The sequence below is a fragment of the Leopardus geoffroyi genome, chromosome B3 (assembly GCF_018350155.1).
Source record: "Leopardus geoffroyi isolate Oge1 chromosome B3, O.geoffroyi_Oge1_pat1.0, whole genome shotgun sequence".
NCBI lineage: Eukaryota > Metazoa > Chordata > Mammalia > Carnivora > Felidae > Leopardus > Leopardus geoffroyi.
In genome coordinates this window covers 103,670,972-103,692,982 of record NC_059337.1, presented here as the reverse complement: position 1 = coordinate 103,692,982, position 22,011 = coordinate 103,670,972, and the positions used below count along the sequence as shown (strand labels likewise).

General features: G+C 39.5%; 1 protein-coding gene across 1 annotated transcript in view; it reads right to left on the bottom strand.

Annotated features, from left to right (window-relative positions):
• The window catches only part of PELI2 (pellino E3 ubiquitin protein ligase family member 2), a 203,253-nt gene that overhangs the window by 6,753 nt on the left and 174,489 nt on the right, over positions 1-22,011 (bottom strand). The window contains exons 4-5 of the mRNA XM_045451060.1: positions 12,943-13,140; positions 5,467-5,655 (exon numbers count right to left, since the gene is read on the bottom strand). Of these exons, the coding sequence (XP_045307016.1) occupies positions 5,467-5,655; positions 12,943-13,140 (387 nt within the window). The remainder of the gene's footprint in view (positions 1-5,466; positions 5,656-12,942; positions 13,141-22,011) is intronic.

Sequence of the window (22,011 nt, the reverse complement as noted above, 5' to 3'; positions counted from 1 at the left end):
AAAAAACCTAGGAATAAACCTAACCAAAGATGTAAAAGATCTGTACGCTGAAAACTATACAAAACTTATGAAGGAAGTTGAGGAAGACACAAAGAAATAAAAAAACATTCCATGCTCATGGATTGGAAGAATTAATATTGTTAAAATGTCAATACTACCCAAAGCAATCTACACATTCAATGAAATCCCAATCAGAATTGCACCAACATTCTTCTCAAAGCTAGAACAAAGCTAAGATTTGTATGGAACCACAAAAGACCCTGAATAGCCAAAGTTATGTTGAAAAAGAAAACCAAAGTGGAAGGCATCATGATCCTGGACTTTAGCCTCTACTACAAAGCTGTAATCATCAAGACAGTATGGTATTGGCACAAGAACAGACACATAGACAAATGGAATAGAATAGAGAGCCCAGAATTGGACCCACAAATGTATGGCCATTTGACAAAGCAGGAAAACAATATCCAATGGAAAAAAGACAGTCTCTTTAGTAAATGGTACTGGGAGAACTGGACAGCAGTATGCAGAAGAATAAAACTGGACCACTTTCTCACACGATGCACAAAAATAAACTCAGAATGGACAAAAGACCTAAATGTGACACAAGAGACCATCAAAACCCTAGAGGAGAAAATAGGCAATAATCTCTTTGACCTCAGCTGCAGCAATTTCTTGCTAGACATGTCTCCCAAGGCAAGTGAAACAAAAGCAAAAATAAACTACTGAGACCTCATCAAGACAAAAATCTTCTGCACCGCAAAGGAAACAATCAACAAAAGTAAAAAGCAACTGACAGAATGGGAGAAGATATCTGCAAATGACATATTGGATAAAGGGTTGTATCCAAAATCTATAAAGAACTTAACCAAACTCAACATCCGAAAAACAAATAATCCAGTGAAGAAATGGGCAGAAGACTAAATAGATACTTTTCCAAAGAAGACATCCAGATGGCCAACAGATGATGAGTGATGTTGAGCATCTTTTCATGTATCCGGGAAATACAAATCAAAATCACATTGAGATACCACCTCCCATCGCTCAGAGTGGCTAAAATTAACAACTCAGGACTACAGATGCTGGGGAGGGTGTGGAGAAACAGGAACCCTCTTGCACTGTTGGTAGAATACAAACTGGTGCAGCCACTCTGGAAAACAGTGTGGAGGTTCCTCAAAACATTAAAAATAGATCTACCCTATGACCCAGCAAGCACTGCTAGGAATTTATCTAAAGATACAGGAGTGCTGATGCATAGGGGCACATGTACCCAATGTTTATAGTAGTGTTTTCAACAATAGCCAAATTATGGAAAGAGCCCAAATATCCATCAACTGATGAATGGATAAAGAAGATGTGGTTTGTATATACAATGGAATACTACTTGGCAATGAGAAAGAATGAAATCATGCCATTTGCAGCAACATGGATGGAACTGGAAGGTGTTATGCTAAGTAAAATAAGTCAGAGAAAGAAGACATCATATGTTTTCACTCATATGTGGAACTTGAGAAATGTAACAGAAGACTATGGGGGAATGGAAGGGGGACAAATAGATTCGAACAGAGAGTGAGGCAAACCATAAGAGACTCTTCAATACAGAGAACAAACAGGGTGGATGGGGTATGGGGGAGGGGGGAAATGGGTGATGGACACTGAGGAGGGCACTTGTTGGGATGAGTACTGGGTATTGTATGTAAGTGATGAATCATGGGAATCTACCCCACAAACCAAGAGCACACTGTATACACTGTATGTTAGCTAATTTGACAATAAATTATGTATTAAAAAAAATTTTGCTGCAGCTCCCTCCCCCCTCACTGCCCCCCCTCCCCAGTGCTGCATGGTCCCCTCCCCTCTCACAGCCTGGCACGAGGCTCCCTTCCTGTGCTGACCACAGGTAATTCTCAGGGACATCTTATCTAAGCATGTAACCACATCTGAAAGAATAATTCTGATGTGGTTAAGACACTGAGGTTCAGTAGTGGCCACACTGGTGAACAACCCCGTCTTTCCTTCCTACAAAGCAGTTTTTGGTAAACAATATCTTATAAATTCTGAGTCCCTGGTCTTTTATTTTCCACACATTCTTGACTCCTCCAAGGATAGAATAGGTTCCTCCTGTCCCTTCTAGTACAAGACTGTGTTCATTACATACAATATGCTAATGACTGGTTGCATTGTCTGTGACCTTCTCCAGATGGGACAACTGGAGGGCAGAGCCCTGGGCATCCTGTTCACTGCTGGATTCCCAGCTCCTACCCCTGCTTTGTCAGAACAGCTACCCAACCATGGACTGCTGTGCTGTGCAGTCCTGTTCCAATCTGCACTTTGCTCTCTCCGTGATCCGCTAAGGTATGGACCAGCACTATTCCAATTAAATGCACACGAAGCCAGGCACAGAGAGGTCATGTCGTTGATTTGAGACTGCAGCACTCCTCACAGTGGCAATGAGCACCCAGATCTGTGACCGGACTTCAGAACCAGTGATGGAAGGCGGCTGCTCAAACAATAACCGTTATTTTTTGTGGGCTCTCTCTTAACTGTGAACAAAGCGTAGTTTTCTCCAGACTACAGTGTGTAGGAGGGAGTATGGTAAAGACACCCCTGGGCAGAGACATAGGTTCATCAGATATTTGTTTCTCAAATTCCACAAAAAGAAAAAAAAGAAAAAAAAAAAGGCAAGGAGAAAGCCCAAGGAATCGACACTTACCTTTCAGAAGTAAGACAGTTAAAACTGATCAGTTAGCTAAGTTTAGGGTAGAGAATTCAAATCCCCACCCACTACTTACAAGTTGAGTATCAACTTTTTAAATCCCTGGTTATCTGTAAGTGGGAATGACAACACTGATCCCATGAGGTTGCTCTGAGTAATGCCTAAGAGAGACTTAATATGAAGCACTTCATAAAGCCTGCACGGAACACTATGGTTATTTTCAGATCACTTAAAATTAGGTAAGCAAATGAACTTTGCTGAATTTACTAAATTTTACAGAGCCAATATAGTTTAATAGATCTATATATCTAGTAGAGATCTAGTAGATATCTAGTACACTCACACTTAACAGAGCAATATTATCACTATTGATAAGACTATTGATAGAAAGTTATCAACTAGGTAAAGGAATAGGGTACAGTTCAAAGCCTATTCACCTATTTATTTGGGGTGGGGGGTTAAGCTCCTGAAAGGGCATTTCCCCCCACATTTAATTGGTTGTGGTGATCAAGGACAAAGCTGGTGTGATGAGAAACCAAGGAAGTTGTTAACACATTGGCACATTAAATGCCAAGCAGGATATTAACACAGAACCTTCTACCAGCACTAGTTCCACACTGAAAGCAGGAGGCACCTGCTACTTTTATAATGTTCTGGATTTTTTGCAGATCACTTTATTCTCCACATTTTTGTGTTCAATTGAAAATGGAGAGTACCGTCAGAGACTGTTCTCTAAATCGAATCTCCTGATAGAAACTTTACATCAATACAACAGCCACATGCACAGAAGGAGTCATAAACTGAAACATAAGCTGGAAGAATCAGTGGGTTTTCACCTCAAACTGTTCCCCTGGTTAATCAGAGGGGGTTGCAGGGGAGGATGGGTCCTTTGATCCCCACAGTGCAAAGTTAGACGGATGGAAACTCAGAAACCTTTATTGTAGGCCAAGCCAATCGTACACTATCAAACAGTACAGCACAATGTTGGGCAGATCTAAGGGTCTCCTGTAGGGACTAACTTTGAAAATAGTCTAGATTTAGTACAGCTCGTGAATACAAGCTATTTTTGGAGTGGTTTCTTTTCAGTAGCACTGCCACCTTCTCTGGCACACACAGCCTGAGCTGGGCCACTGCACAATCACCAGAGTAGGCAAGAAACCCATCCTATAAATGTGCCCTTGAAGACAGATGTGCCCTACGCGGACTCTGACATACGCTCTGTATTTCCTAGGGAAGCAAATGCTCTGGTGTCAAGCACCTCGGGTGAGAGCCAGGTGATGCTCCCCACAAGCTGATACCTAGTGGAGGCCTGGAGTCTAGACCCTCAGTCGGGGAGGACTGAGTTTCAATCCCATCTGCTGCTACCTTCTAACTCTGGTAACCCTTCACAATAATTAACCTCCCCAGGCCGTACTTTCCTCATCCATAAGATGGGCATGATCCCACTTCTTTGAATAAAGTTGCTCAGATGTAATAAGTTACGGTCTCTGAAATGTTAACGTAGTGCCTGCCCCCAGCAACCATTTACTAACTTCTACGGTGGCCATTATAATGACTGATAACCAGTTCAGCCAACCTAGGTCAGTTTTTGTATAAAGTTATCCAGTGATCAGAAACAAAGTTATCTGGAAGACCTGCTTTCACATTCTGTGCCCTAGTCTCTTGAAAAGTGTTTAAACAGAGATTACTGTATTTGCTTTGGGCTCTCTTAGAAAACGCTTCTCATATTTACTCAGCCAGGATGTTCTAATACTGGGCTTTACTGTAAAATGCAGAAGTTGTACTTGTAGCTCAGTAATGATGTAAAATAGAAATAAAAGTAACAATTCCCTACAAACTAACATCTAGTAGAGACTAGCCAACCAGGCTAGTGAAACAGCATCCCTGCCATCTTCTTTTTCCGTTTTAGTAATACTTGGTTGCCATCTTGCTGAAAAATGCTAGATGACTCTTATGTTTTTCTAGGGAGGTGTTCTGAATCAAATATTTGTTCTCTCATATTCTGGCTTCTACCTAACAATTAATTAAAGGCACTGGAGTAGAAAGTTTACTTAGAAACTTCCGGCACCGTGTCCCACAGGCGTGGTAAGATCAGAAACCCAAAGCTTCCCATTTAAGGGTTTACAATTATTCTCCATAGAAGAAAGGGTTAAAAAACCAACTGCTTTAGGTCATTTGGGATAAGTAGTGATATTTATAGGAAAATATTAACATGTCAGATCAATGCCCTCTATGAATTATTTCAAGTAAAAAGTTTTATGATTTTGGTGAATTATATAGGGAACTACGTATTAATTTCTTACTATGAACTCACAGGAAAAAAGCTAACTTAATTCTCTTTTAGTTCCAGGAAGTCTAGTAAATACTTCCGTAATTCATAATTTTCACTAATTAGTCTTGGACAGCTCAGGATTTTTCCAAATTAGTAAAGTTTTACACTAAAAATAAGTTTCTCTTTCTTTATTGAATTTAAGCAGAATTCTGTGGTGAAGCATATAATGAAAGATATGCTATTAAGGTAGGCAAGGAACAAAAAGGTAATTTTCTTCTCCTATGGGAAAAGCTTAATCATTGAAGGAAATAAGCCTTTTTCCCCAGCACTTTCAGGGGCCTGTGGAATTCTCGTTTTCCTGGGTCAATGGAACACAGCCCTGGTACCCCTACAAAGGTTCTGAATTTCAGGGGAGAAAAACGACACTCCTTAGGCTGGGCTTTTGCAGTTCGGTGCATTTTCCAGAGTGAAGACCACTCACCAGCTTTCCCCTCTGCTGGGCCGACCTGGTTTCTCGCAAGGTGTACACGTCTCCACATACAGAGATCTCACGCCAGACCCCAGGCTGGGACTCCTCAGTGAAGCCCCCTCGTGGATGCATCACCAGGACGCCATTTGTAGTGAGCCCGTCCATGTGGCCATCGGGGTTTTTCCATTTTGCTGCCTTTTCCTGGAGAGCATACCACAGAACAGAAAAAGCATGCTAAGATTATGTTCAAAATGAAGGGATTCCAGAACCTTTTAAAAATATCCAGTACGGGCAGAAGGAAGGAAAGTGATGAATTTTCATTTTCTATTTAAAGCTAATAATCAGAAGGATAAAATATGCAATTATTCTGATAACATGAAAGTGCTAAAATGTATGAATGATTTATCACTGGATATACATTATATTCATCTTGGGAGCTTAAAAAAAAAAAAAAAAAAAAGGACCTGAGGCCCGGACCCTTCCCTCAGAGATTCTTTTCTACCCACTGCTCTCACGCCTGGGAGAGTCCAGGAATCTAGACACGTTCTTCAGTTCTATTTGTGCAATCCTTTCGCCTCTTATCTACCAGCACTTTACATGCAATTATTACCTGGGAAGTATACAGAAGAAATAGGAAAAAAACATACAAAAATTTTAAGACTGTTAGTCTGACAAGTTGTGGCTAGTATCTCTTCATAAATATCAATGTTTGGATCCTCAAAGATGGAATGTAAAGACCGCCTGATATGATGGCAGGACCAACACTCCTGGATGCTTGTGCCACAGTGACTGCTCTCCTCTTTCTTGGTGACAGAGACAGCTGTTGCAAACATGACTCAGGAGTAAATTCTGAGTTGGATAACCCTCTTGCCAGGGACTGAGCTCTGGCCAATGAGACATAAGAGGGTTTTTAAGAGCCTTCCTGGTAAAGGTCCTTTGTTCTAAAAAGCAAAGGGAAAACAGTCTCCCAGTGGCACGGGTCATTCCATTTTCCTTGCCCCTCAGATGTACAACTAATCAGACATCTGTAACCAAAAAAGAGCATGGCTGTACAGCATCCAGGTCACCTGAAAGAGATCAATACATCTATGCCCGGAAAGTGGGTGCACTGAAACACAGAGGAGGCAGCGGAGAGGAGTTGCTGGGGAGCCAGAAGGCAGCAAAGGCAGTGGCTGGTGGGCAGGCAGGGGGATAGCGTAACCTTTCTGAAAAAGGAGGTGGAGGGGGAAGGAGGTAAGTGGGGGTCTGCCCCATGCATGTTCTGTAGCTGGAAGGACCGAATGTTGTCTCCAAGGAAAGACAAGTGAGTGGGAGAAGGGAAATAGGCAAAAAGAATTTCAGGGAAGGGTCTCCTGCTCTTTGCCCCAGGGTTCTGGCTCATGGACTTCTGGGACTCGTTTCATCCCCATCCCAAGTTGAGGATCCCCCTTCCAGGCTGTGGGCACATCAAAGCCCCAAGAGCTAAGTACACACCTTCTCCAACTCTGCGGCACCCCCATTCCTTTTCCCTTGGTGGCCACTCCCAATCTTAGGAGGAAGTCAGCTCCTACCCCCAAGAGAAAACAAAAATTTGTGCTATGGCACCACCTTCTGGGAAGTGAAAAGAAGGTTCCCAGGTACCAACTTGAACTGTTAGAACCAAAGTAAACAGAACCTTGCCTAAATAGGATGTTCCTAACTTCAAATGTGAGGACAGAGTCACTTTTAATCAAATACCATTAAAAATCATAGTAATACAGTACTACAAAAAGAAAATGACAATTTTCTAACAAATGAACCCAAAGACATGGAATACCACAATCTAACTGATAAAGAATTCAAAACAGCTGTTATGAAGAAATTTAATGAGCTACAAGAAAACTCAGAAAGGCAATACAATGACCTCAGAAATAAAATTAACAAACAGAAGGAATACTTTACCAAAGACGCCAAAATTGTAAAAAAAGAACCAAACAAATTTTGGGCTTGAAGAACTCAATGAATGACATGAAGAATGCATTAGAATGCACTGGAAATAAAGCAGATCAGATGGAAGAGAGAATTAGCAAGTTGGAAGGCTGGAATAGAGAAATGCTTCAGATGGAAGAGGAGAGAGAACTAAGATTTAAAGGAAGTGAAGAAACACTACGAAAACTAGCAAACTCCATTACAAAAGCCCATATATGAATAATGAATTTTCTAGAAGAAGAGAGGGAGAAAAGGACAGGCAGCATATTTAAAGAAATAATTCCTAAGAACTTCCAAAAGTTGGGGAAAGAACTGGATATACAAAGTCCATTAAGCTAACAGAACACCTTATTAACTCAATGTAAGATCTTCTCTAAGACACATTATATTAAAACTATTAAAAGTCAGTGATAAAATTAAAATTTTTAAAAATATTTATTTTTGAGAGAGACAGAGACAGAATGTGAATGGGTTAGGGTCAGAGAGAGAGGAAGACACAGAATCGGAAGCTGGCTCCAGGCTCCTCACTGTCAGCACAGAGCCTGACGTGGGGCTCGAACTCAAGAGCTGTGAGATCATAACCTGAGCTGAAGTCGGATGCTCGACTGAGCCACCCAGGTGCCCCCAATGATAAAATTTTAAAGGCAGCTGGGGGGGGGGGGGTAGGAAGAAAAAAAAAAAAAAAGACAGTAACCTACAAAGTAATCTCCAGCAGGCTATCAAACTTCTCAGATAAAAACTGCCAGCCAAGAATATTCCACCCAGAAAAGTTATGCTTCAGATATGAAGGAGAATTAAAAGCTTTCCCAGACAAACAAAAGCAGAGGGAGTTCACCACCACTAGACCTGCCTTACGAGAACTGTTCAAATAAGATTTTCAAGCTGGAATGAATAGACAGAAATACACAAAACTCTGATTAAGGTGTTAGTCAGAATTATAAAACTGTAACTATTTATAGTAGTATATTAACTCCCAATTATAGCATAAAGGTTAAAGGCAAAGGACATTAACAATACCTATAATAAATAATAAAAATAAATACAGCTACTACAACTTGGTAACCAAATCACAGCATAAAAAGAGATCATCTGTGACATCAAAAATATAAAAGGAAAAAAGTAAAAGGACAGAATCTTCATAGGCAACTGAAGATAAATTGCCATCAGCAGAAAAAGGACTGTTTTATCTGTGAGATGTTGTATGTAAACCTCATGATAACCACAAAACAAAAATTTAGAAGAGAGACACAAAACACTAAAAAAAAGAGTGGGAGACTGAATGAAAAGCACCATGGAAAACCACCAAGGTATAAAGGTAGGTAGAAACAGAAGGAAAAAGAACAATGGAGAGACAAAATAACCAGCAGGCAAAAGAGAAAGTGGCAGTAATAAGTATCAACAATCACACTAAATGTATCAACATATCAACAATCACACTAAATGTAAATGTACTGACTCACCAAAAGGCATAGAGTGGCAGTTGGATCTAAAAAAAAACCCACAAAATACAAAAAACAAAAACCTCCTGCCCTACAGGAGATTCATCTCAGCTTTAAAAAAAATTTAATATGAAATTTATTGTCAAATTGGTTTCTATACAATACCCAGTGCTCATCCCAACAGGTGGCTTCCTCAATGCCCATCACCCACTTTCTGCTCCCTCCCACCCCCCATCAACCCTCAGTTTATTCTCAGTTTTTAAGAGTCTCCTATGGTTTGGCTCAAAATTAAAGGATGGAAGATGATATTCCAAGCAAACAGAATACAAAAGAAGGCAGCTATAGCCATACTTAGACAAAATAGATTTAAAGCCAAAAAGGGTAATAAGAGACAAAGTCATTACATAATCACAAAGGGATCAGTACATCAAGAAAATATAATAATTATATGTATGTATGGAGATTATATGTATGTATGTAATGTGTGTGTGTATGTATACACACACACACACACACACACACATCCCCAACATTCAAGTACCAAATTATATTAAGCAAATAATAACAAATCTAAAAGAGAAATATACAATGTAATAATTGTAGGGGACTTCAATACCTCACTATCAACAATGGATAGATTTTTCAGACAGAAAATGAAGAAGGAAACACTGGAATTAAACCACACTTTAGAACAAGGACTTGACAGACATCTACAGAACATCTTATCCCACAGAATATATTTTTCTCAGGTGCATTAGAACGGTCTCCAGGAGAGATATGATAGGCCACAAAACAAATTTTAGCAAGTTTAAGAAGACTGAAATCGTATCAACTATCCTCCCTGACTACAATGGTATGAAAATAGAAAGTTACAATGAGAGGAAACTGAGAAGATCTACAAATAACGTGGAAATTTAACAACCACTGGGTCAAAGAAATCAAAAGGAGAAAAATTATCTCGAGACAATTGAAAATGAAAACACAATATATCAAATATTGTGGGATACGGCAAAAGCAGTTCTGAGAAGTTTATAGCAAATATGTATATATGAAATTAGAAAGGTCTTGAACAACCTAACTTTACACTTCAAGGAACTAGAAAAAAGAAAAACACAAAAACAGCAAGCTCAAAGTTAGCAGAAGAAAGGACATATGGATCCAAGCAAAATAAATCAAATAGAGACCAGAAAAACAACAGAAGAGATCAACAAAACTAAGAGCTGGTTCTTTGAAAAGAGAAACAAAATTGACAAACCTTTAGCTAAACTCAGTAAAAAGAGAGAAGACTCAAAATTAGAAATAAAAGAGGAGATATTATACCTGATATTACAGACATACAGAGAATCATGAAAGACTGCTAGAACATAGAAGAAATGGATACATTTCCAGAAACACACATCCTAGCAAGACTGAGTCAGGAAGACTCAGAAAATGGGTAAAGAGATTGAATGAGTGTTTAAAAAAAAAAAATATCCCAAGAAAATTCCACCACCAGATGGCTTCGACTAGGGAATGCTACCAAACATTTAAAGAAGAATTACTACCAATCCTCCTCAAACTCTTCCAAAATATTGAGAATGAAGGAACATTTCCAAACTCATTCTATGAAGCCAGGCTCATTTTGATAACAAAACCAGATAAGGATACCACAAGAAAATTATAGACCAATGTCCCTGATAAATGTAGTTGCAAAAATTCTCAACAAAATATGAACAAATCAAATTCCAGAACACATTAAAAGGATTAGACACCATGACCAAGTGGAATTTACCCAAGATGCGAGGTTCAACAGATGCACATTAATAAACGTAACACATCACATCAATAAAATGAAAGGTAAAAATCACATGATCAATTCAATAGACACAGAAAAACTATTTAACAAAATACAACATCCCTTCAGAATAAAAACCCTTAACAGGTTGGCTACAGAAGGAACATACCTCAACAGGCCGTATATGACAAACCTACAGCTAAACATCATACTCAAGGGGGAAAAACTGAAAGTGTATCCTCTAAGGTTGGAAACAAGACAAGGATGCCCACTCTTACCATTTCTGTTCAATACAGTACCAGACGTCCTGGCCAGCGCAATCAGGTAAGATAAAGAAATAAATGGCATACAAACTGGAAAGAAAGTAAAACTGTCACTATTTGCTGATGATATGATCTTATTTATTGACAATCACAAGGAATCTGTCAAAAAGCTGTTGAAATTAATGATTTCAGTAAAGTGTCGGGACACCAACATACAGAAGTAATTGCACTCCTTTACACAAATAATGAAGCATCTGAAAAGACAAAAAGAAAACTATCCCATTCACAACAGCATCAAAAACAAAATACTTAGGAACAAATTTAATCAGGGAAGTGAAGGATCTATATACGATGAAAAGTACAAAACGTTGTACTGAGCTTTGCCGAAAGAAATTGAAGACACAAATGGAAAGGCACCCCATGTTTATGAATCAGAAGAATAATGTTAAAATGGCCATACCACCCAAATCCATCTACAGAGTCAATGCAATCCCCATCAAAATATTAAAGGAATTCTTCACAGAAATAGAAGCAATAATCCCAAACTCTGTGTGCAACCACAGAAGACCCCAAATAGTCAAAAAATTAAAAATAGAACTACCATATGATCCAGCATTTCCACTTGTAGGCACATACCCACAGGAAATGAAAATAGGATTTCAATGAGATATATGCACTACCATGTTTATCTCATTATTCCCAACAGCCATTATTGGAAACCACCCCAACGCCCATCAATGAATGAATGGATAAAAAAAGACACTGTACATATACACAGTAAAATATTATTTACCCATGAGAAAGGAGGATATCCTTCCATTTGCAACAACACAGATGGACCCTGAGCGCATTATGCTAAGCAAGTCAGAGAAAATAAGTACTATAGGATATCATTTATAGGTGGAATCTAAAAAAGTTAAGTCTATGCAAAACAGAGCAAAGTGGTTACCAGGGATGGATGGGGGCAGAGGGACCTGGAGAGAGTGGTAAGATTGATGGTGTTTAAGGGTACAACTTGTAATGAGCAGCAAATTAGCCATTGAGATTTGAGGCACCATAATATGAATATAGACCATATTATTGTACTATAGTTGTGAATGTGGTAAATATTGCTACGTCAGCAAGTATTTTACAACATACAAATGTATCAAAGTAACAGGACTGCACCCCTTACATTTACACAATGGTACATGTCAAATTTATTCAAAAGTAAATAACAAAACAATAAAAAGGGATAAGGATAGAAACTGCCTGTGCCCGCCTCTTCTTCAGCTACAAGTTGTTATGTGGAGGGACGTATGGAGTGCAGGAGCCATCTCTCAGCCCTAAGGCTGCCTGAGGAAGCCTGATTTGCGCAGGGAGGGAGGGGCAAGACAGAACCAACCTGGTTCCCTGGATGTCACAGAACCACTGAAGCAATCAACCCTGGAACTGTCTTCCCTGGCACTCCTTGTTACATGAAATAATACATTTTTATTATTGTTTAGGCCATTCCGAATGGTTTTTGTCCTCGCAAAAACATCCCGAATAAAAAAAACCCAAAACTATATTAAAACTGAACATTCACCAAAACTTCTGGGTTTGATTTACATGGAAGCCTTATGAAGCCAGAGAGGCCTTATGAAGCCTTAATCTGTTTTGTTCTCTGCAATAGCACATCTATAACACGTGACCGGGAGCACAGCCAATACCCAATGAAATTTTTTGAATGAATGAACGTCACTTTTTCCTTTGAACCCTATTTATGTAGATTTGACCATTATTTTTCCCTCTGAAATCACCTCCCTTAAATCTACTAAGAATACATTAAGAACAGTGTTAATATACATTTTTTAAAAAGTAATTACTGTACATATTATAATACAGCAAGTGGAACAAGTATCAAGGAACTTCATTACTTTCAGATTTTTAATAACGGCCTTACAAAACTCCCCCATCTGAAAACTAAAATCTCCAAATGTAACGAGAGGCATCGTGTCAAGCAGATTTTTGGCCACAATTAACTGTTATAGCTGATAATAATGGGTGTTATTCTTGAAACAATGGGCTTAGTCATAGTACTTACTCCAAGAAATATGTTTTTGGAAGAGTCGAATCCGGCTGCGAATATCCGTGCTGTGTAAGGTTCGCTCCTGTCGCAGACGATCCTGCAGGCAAACCTGGATATGGTGCTTTGTGTAATCTGGGCCTCATCATTGTTCTGACTGCCCGAAATTGTGTCTGTAACAACGAAGTCGATAGGGCTTTCTGTTGATCTGCCCACCTAAATAAATCAAATGCACTCATGACTCATTTTGAAAAGTATGTCACCATATTTTGTTCACATGGAATGAGTGTTCAGGATCCTTTTAACATTTATTATCTCTGCTCTGAGGGTAAGAATTTAATGAAAAAAAAAATGTAGTTCTGTTCCTTTTCTTGTTTAAGTGAGATATTATAGTAACCGATCATCAGATTTTAAATATTAAGAGAAAAGCTAAATTTTTTATCTGGGAGAAAAACATGGAAGTCTTGCCCCCCAACAGATTGTATTTCTTGGACCAGGTAAAAATATTATTCTAATAGAGAATTATTCTCTCCCTCACCCCCTCTGCCCCTCTATTTCTAGCTGGAAAAAACCGAGATTTTAAAGAAAGCCAAGAAACAAAGGAACTGTTGCCCAGCCACAGGGATTGTTTTCCCTAAGTAAATCCAGTGACTCATGGCGTGGGGCAAGAATAGCCCTAACCCAGACATAGACTAAATGCCTGTTGCCATACTCAGTGTAAATGAGAATGATGTAAAGGGCTATACAAGTCAGCCCAAAGTTTGGGATGTAGTCAAGTGAAATATTTAAAAAGCTGGTCTTAACATTTCAATTTTGGATTAAAAAAAAAAATCTCTCTTGGGAAAGTCTAAAAGAGTTGCCAATAATATTATGCTGACTTATTTTCCTCGGTAAATTTAAATGCTTCAGAAAGAATAGATTTCATTAGGAAGATCTTACAGTTCTAGAAAAGGTTTTCATATTCAATAAATCCAAATAAGGGAGGCACTGCTCTGTCCTGGAAACTGGGAAGAGTTAAGTACTTGTTTACAAATAAAAAAATTCTCAAGGGGTGCCTGGGTGGCTCAGTTGGTTAAGTGTCTGACTTTGGCTCAGGTCATGATCTCACCGTTCATGAGTTCAAGCCCCACACTGGGCTCTGTGCTGACAGCTCGGAGCCTGGAGCCTGCTTCAGATTCTGTGTCTCCCTTTCTCTCTGCCTTTCCCCTACTCGTGCTCTCTCTCTCTCAAAAATAAACTTTAAAAAATTTTTTCAAAAATCCTCAAGACAAAATACTAAAATGTTCACGTAATGCTGTTCTATGCATCTCTTAACTAGTAAAAAGTGATAAATGTTATAATATATGCCAAAGAGAGTTTTTAAATTAAAATCATTTATATGTAAATAAATCATTTCTCACTAAAATACGATATTAATGTTCTAACACTAGTGACTTTGATTCAGAAGCTGACAAGGGGGGGACACATGGAACTCCCAGATGTGTACATATAAGCCCCCCTAAAAGTCAATTTCCCAGGTATTTTTATCGTGATCTCAAAATTCTATCTAACACATAAGATGTATTTTTCATCCAAATGAATAAAAGTAAAAAAAAAAAATTATCTTGCATCATTTAGCTCTGTTGGCTTCCTGGAAAATTATTATTGTATTTCTTTTGTAAATCTCACACATTTTTATGCACAGACTATCTCTATTAAGCCAACAGACAGCATTCATCTATTTTCTGTCTCTCTCTCTCTCTCTTTTTTTTTTTTTTTAACAACACTTAATTTCTTGTCCTAATGAAATGTGCCTGGCATAAACGAAACCTCTGGTTTCACTAAAACTCATCAACTTGAATAGATGCATATTGCCTGAATATATGCATTTCAGGTTTAGAAAATATATAACTTGTTTAAAATGCAACATAAAACCTAAATTAAGAGATATTATAAAACCTTACCATAGAATTCATCTTTCTAAAGTTGAGAGTCTTCCCTCTGCTAGATTCATTTAAAAGCTGGGTGTATAACTCAGAAGCTCTGATTCAGACTGCTCTCTTTCTTTGAGCCTTTTTTTTTCTTTTTATAAAAGCTATTCTCTTAGCAACTTTCAAGGATACAATACAGTATTATTAACTATAATCACCATGCTGTACATTCGATCCCCAGAACCTATTCATCTTACAGCTGGAAGTTTGTACTATGTGACCAACTTCTCCCTCTTTCCCCCACCCCCTCAGCCCCTGGTAACTACCATTCTAGTCTCTGCCTCCATGGTTTTGATTTTTTTTTTTTTAAGATTCCACATATAATTGATATCATACAGTATTTACCTTGATCTATTTCACTTAAAAATTTTTTTTTAATTAGAAAAGTAACAAATACTTATTGCAAAATATTCTACAAATACAGAAAAGTATAAACAAGAAAATAAAGGCTACTCTAAACTCAGGAATAAACTTGTACTGTCCAATGAATAACCTTGTCCAATGAAGCTGGGGAGTGAAATGGGGTGAGTTCTACAATTGCCTGGAGCTCTCACAAAGACACGGTCTCTGACATCGTTTCTGTTACCTCCATGAAGAGGGCAACGGCTCTTTAAGCTCTGTTGTAAGCTCAAAGCTAAAGCCATGCTCTAGTAGAATGTCACAGGCTTGTCACACACAAAGATTACTCTCTTCCGTAAAGGCCACTGTGATTTCATCCCAATATATTAATGTCTTGATGAATTAACTGAAATGGACTGTAAAACATGACATTTCAACTGGAACATACCGTTACAATCAATTATTTCAAGTCATGACACTTATCTGACTGGTCATGTTTGATTTGTTTATCAATTCACTCCCACTTAAATCTAACCTATAGGGTGCAAGTAAAATTTTATACTTTCGGATACATGTTGCTTTTTCCAGGAAAAAAAACAAAACAAAAACTCTAAGCCACTTTCCTACTGAAAACTCACCCCGTGCGCAAAACTTGGAACCCATCCTTTTGAATACTGGATCAACTCTACATTATCTTAAGGGGAGTCATGTAGACAAGCCAAGATGTTCCTGAATTTCACCTGATAATCATACAGTGCTGATACTCATAGAGTAACCACAGGGAGAATTTTACTGATACCACAGACATGGCATCGTTCAGCATTTTAAATTTTATATATTTTAGAAAGGTTTGAGTTTGCCTGGTTGTCAGTCGAAGTCAGTACAGGTAAGATGGCATTGAAGAACTTGGAAGGGCCTCCCTCACCTTTCCTGGACCAACGCTACCCATATCCCTGTATCTGTAACCTTATTTTCTGATGTCCCTCCTATGACAAGGATGGAATGTTGCTGCTTCTATCCAAGACCAATCTCTCTACTGATGTGGGCGTCTCCATATTCTTCCCAAGGATTTTGCTCCTGATATTGTCCCCTCTCTCTCCTGAATCTTCAATTTCTCTCTTTATACTAGATCTTGCCATCAGCTACCAAACACATTGTGAAGCTTCTCCAACTCTGTGACTCTGTGGGGGTAAAAGGACCAATTTTTGTTTTAAACAGCAACTTGTCACTGATACTTTTTAAAAGTACAATAAAAATGAGTATTAGAAAAATGATCATCTGCTTGGGTGTTTCAGGTACTATAAAAGGTGCTGTAATGGTTTCCAAAGTCCTCTCCATGTCCTACTCCGCTCATTCTGTACCATTAACAGACGCTTGGATGCTCAGCTGAGCACACTTTGAGAAGCACTGTTCTAGATTAGTCTCTCTCATCTTTAAAAACACATTCCTTCCAGAGCACCTGGATGGCTCGGTTGGTTAAGCGTCCGACTTCAGCTCAGGTCAAGATCTCACAGTTTGTAGGTTCCAGTCCCGCATCGGGCTCTGTGCTGACAGGTTGGAGCCTGGAGCCTGCTTCGGATTCTGTGTCTCTGTCTCTCTCTCTGTCCCTCCCTCACTTGCATTCTCTCTCTTAAAAATAAATACACATTGGGGCGCCTGGGTGGTGCAGTCGGTTGGGCGTCCGACTTCAGCTCAGGTCACGATCTCGAGGTCCATGAGTTCGAGCCCCGCGTCGGGCTCTGGGCTGATGGCTCAGAGCCTGGAGCCTGTTTCCGGTTCTGTGTCTCCCTCTCTCTCTGCCCCTCCCCCGTTCACGCTCTGTCTCTCTCTGTCTCAAAAATAAATAAACATTAAAATAAATAAATAAACATTAACAAAAATTAAAAAACAAAACACATTCATTCCCCTGCAAGCAGCCTTTAACCTATGGCCCCATCTCTCCAGTTCAGTTAGAGGCAATACTTGAAAAACCTGTCACTAGTTACCACCCTCCCATGTCCTGACTCCTCCCTCACTCAACTTCTCTCAACCCACCTGTGGAGTTTCTACCCCAGGGCAGTACTGATCACACTACTGCAGAGCTCAGCCAGCACATCCTGGCACATCTGCACCTGGTATTAGAATAATGCAGCCCGGGGTGCTTTGATAGCTCAGTTGGTTAAGCGGTCGATGCTTGGTTTCAGTTCAGGTCATGCTGTTGTGGTTCGTGAGACTGAGCCCCCGTGTTGGGCTCTGCACGGAGTGTGGAGCCTGCTTGGGATTCTCTCTCTCCCTCTGCCCCTCCCCGGCTCCCTCGAGTGCCCTTTCTCTCAAAATAAGTAAATAAAAAAAGAATAAGGAAACCCTACAGGCTAGTTGGTAAATCATCCCCTTCCCTTCTCTTTCTCTTCTCTCCCTAGGTAATCTCGTTAAATCCTACTATTAGCCAAAAAGTCCTGATCTTTACCAGAGCTTCAGACTATCATGCCCAATCTCCACTTCGGAATCTAATAAGCATCTCGAAATGTAACATGTTTTTTTTTTTTTTTTTTTTTTTAATTTTTTTTTTCAACGTTTATTTATTTTTGGGACAGAGAGAGACAGAGCATGAACGGGGGAGGGGCAGAGAGAGGGGGAGACAGAGAATCGGAAACAGGCTCCAGGCTCTGAGCCATCAGCCCAGAGCCCGACGCGGGGCTCGAACTCACAGACCGCGAGATCGTGACTTGGCTGAAGTCAGACGCTCAACCGACTGCACCACCCAGGCACCCCGAAATGTAACATGTTCTAAACAGAGCCTGGATTCTTCTTCAATCCCTAGATGCCCCGACAACGACTGGTATCCAATTTGCTCAAGCTGAAACTCAGTATCAAAATATTATCCTTGATTGTTTACCTTCCTTCGCAGCCACCTGTCAACACTGCCTCCAAACACAGCTTCCGTCCTTTCATTTCTCCCACCTTAGTTCCAGTTACTGTCAGTTTTTACTAGGATTGCACTGCCTTAGTCTCCAAACTGGTCTCTGTTTTCACACGTCACCTCCATTCCTTTCGAGAGAGTACTTGAAGATATCTTTAAGAAATATCAATCAGATTATACCCCTCCCTTGCTTAAAACTCAATTTTTTTACTTGGCCTTAAAGGCCCCACCTCTCCAAGCTCATCTCATTTCACTGTCCTCCTCCTTCACTCTGCTCCTGCTTGGGGCTTTGGCACCCCCCATTCCTCCCCCCTGGAATGCTTATTTGTGGTCCGTTTGCCTCCTCTAGGATGCAGCCTCCATGAGAGGGGAGCCCTGGCTGTCTTCAGTAACTACAGGAGTATCTGATACATAGCAGGTGCTCAAGAAATGAAACTGATGAACGGAAGATTCTGACAGCTTGATCTCTGTGAGAGAGACACACAATGCTTTAAGAAATAACTCTCTCTCTCTCTTTTTTTTAGGAGAGAGAACAAGCATGGGCATGTGAAAGCAGGAGAGGGGCAGAGGGAAAGACAGAATCTCAAGCAGGCTCCGTACTCAGCACAGGGCCTGAAGCAGGACTCAACACAGGGCTCAATCGCATGACCATGAGATCAGTACCTGAGCCAAAATCAAAAGTCGGACATTCAACCGATGGAGGCACCCAGGCACCCCAAAAAATAACTATTTAAATAGCAAATATTCTTTAACTTTTCTCAACTAGATATATGCTACTTAAATATTGCCATCAAAAAGTACTATAGGGGTGTTGTAGGTGGCTCAGTTGGTTAAGCATCCAACTTCAACACAGGTCATGATCTTGCAGTTCGTGGGTTTGAGCCCAGCATCGGGCTCTGTGCTGGCAGCTCAGAGCCTGGAGCCTGCTTTGGATTCTGTGTCTCCCTCTCTCTCATGCCCCTGTCATGCTCTTTCTCTCTCTCAAAAATAAATATGCATTAAAAACAAATAAAAGTACTATAAACCAACTAAATTAAACACCAACCAAACAAAAACCAAAAACATAAGGTATGGCAGCACCCAGGGTCCAAATTATGAAACAGAAATCTTGAGGCCTGGCTGATTTCCTTACCCTGATGGTCAATATGCATTTGGCATCATACTTCCCTTTAGGGACCCTGTAAGACATTTCATCACTTCCTTTGATTTCTTTGATAAACATTTAAAAAAAATATATTTTGCTTTCTCAATAGCTACACTATTCCCTCTTTCATTTACTCCTATTCTAGAAAATTACTAAGAAACTGTTGCTATATTAACTTAGACTTTCCTACCCTTAACCCATCTCTTAAATTCAGATATAATTGATATTTTCTTCCTTGGGCAATAATATTTCCAAGTTCTGAGCCTACTGTCTGTTCCACAGTGGGAAAGGCAGCACAAGGACCTTCTTTGGTTCAGTCTGATGTTCTGCTTTTAAATTCTCAATTAACTTGGAAATCATTTTATAGATAATGGCTACAATGAACAGCCCTCAACACCACGGTCCAGGCTTGAGATATAGGAATGCTACAGTGCTTTTTGCTCAGTAACCTTTGTCTGTGGTGGGTTTGGGATATAAGAACTTGTACAAGGAAGAAAAATTAAAACAAGCTTGATTGTTCAGGGCCTTCTGAGAATGCCTTAGTTTTACTCTGCAGAGAAATGACCTGATAGTAATCCTCCCACAGGTCTAGTTATTTTGCAAGTAGAATCAGATTATTTTAGTTAAAATGACAAATGTGTTATGTTTTCTTAGTAAATCTATAAATTCTTGTTGAATTACCACGCTTTATTTAAAGAGGTACTATGTAGAGAATGTAGAACTTCAGAGACGTAAATCTTACTTCTGCCAGTAATGCCTTTGTTGCCCCTAGTAGCTAGTTACCTTTCCTCTCAAAGACCCAAATTTCTTCAGCTATGCAATTTAAGAGGTTAGTATAGTATGATTTGGTATTTCTCAGCGTAGTCTATGAACCTCTGTGGGTCCCTGAGACTTTTTTTCTTTCTTTTTTTTCTTTCTTAAATTTACATCCAAGTTAGTTAGCATATAGCACAACAATGATTTTAGGAGTAGATTCCTTACTGCCCCTTACCCATTTAGCCCATCCCCGCTCCCACAACCCCTCCAGTAACCCTCTGTTTGTTCTCCATATTTAAGAGCCCTGAGACCTTTTCTAAGGACCATGTCCATGAAGCCAAAAATCACTTTCATAATAATACAAACGTGCCATTTGCCTTTTCCACTGTGCTAACATTTATTCTGATGGTGCTCAGGCAATCAAGTGCTTTAGCAGGAATCAAGGCAGCGGCACCAAAGTGTACTAACAGCCACTGCATTCTTCATTGCCGTGCATGTGCAGTTAAAAATAATGTCAATTTCACTTTAAGTGTGCTTCTGATGAAGTGGTAATAAACTACTCTCGTTAAATATTGAGGCTTTCAAATATTCCATGTGGTGGAATAGGAAGTATGCAAAAAGCACTTAGATGTTTACAACTGTATGGAGGTTCCTCAAAAAATTAAAAACAAAACTACCATGTGATTCAGCAATCCTGTTTCTGGGTATTTATTAAACAAAAACAAAACAAAAGAAAAACCAAAAGAACCTGAAATCAGGATCTCAAAGAGGTATCTGCTCCCCATGTTCACTGCAGCATTACTTACTGTAGCCAAGATCTAGATACAACCGAAAGGTCTGCAAAGGGTGAATGGATAAAGAAAATGTGGTATAAACATCCAATGGGATATTAGTCAGTTTTACAAAAGAGGAAATCCTGCCACATGCACCAACATGCATAAACCTGGAGGATATTACAAATATTGCCCGATTCTGATTATGTGCAGTATCTACACAATCAATAGAAACAGAGCCGAATGATGGCTGCCAGGGACTGGGGGTGGAGGGAAATGGGAATCACTGTTCAATAGGTACAAAGTTTCAGTTCCACAAGATGAACGCATTCCAGAGATCTGCTGGATAACCCTGTGTCTATGGTAAAGGTACTTGTATTGGGCACATATTTTGTCAAGACGATGGATCTCATGTTAAGATTCTCATGAATCTTTCGCTCATCTTGCATTTGCAGAGGTGAGGGGGAAAGTGAACAATGTGAGTGGAATGTGACTGTACAATAGTGAAGAACTATCTATGTCCCAACATGTCGCTAAAGAATAGTGATGAAATTACAGGTGCTATTGCAGTGATGTGTTGATTTGAAAGTGGTAAAAAATCGACAAACAAAAATTAAAGGAGTTTGTGACCACTAAACCAGCCCTGTAAGAAATTTTAAGGAGGACTCTCTGAAGGGAGAAAAGATGAAACACGCGCGCACGCGCACGCACACACACACACACTCCCAAAAGCAACAGAAGATTAGAAAGGACCAGAGAACACCACCAGAAACTCCAACTCTACAAGCATCATAATGGCAATAAATTCATATCTTTCAGTATTCACTCTAAACGTCAATGGACTCAATGCTCCAATCAAAAGACAGGGTAACAGAATGGGTAAGAAAACAAGGTCCATCTATATGCTGTTTACAAGAGACCCACTTTAGACCTAAAGACATTTTCAGATTGAAAATAAGTGGATGGAGAACCATCTATCATGCTAATGGTCAACAAAAGAAAGCCAGAGTAGCCATACTTGTATCAGACAATCTAGACTTTAAAACAAAGACTGTATCAAGAGATGAAGAAGGGCATTTTATCATAATCAAGGGGTCTATCCACCAAGAAGACCTAACAATTGTAAATATTTATGTGCAAATGTGAGAGCACCCAAATATATAAATCAATTAATCACAAACATAAAGAAACTCATTGATATTAATA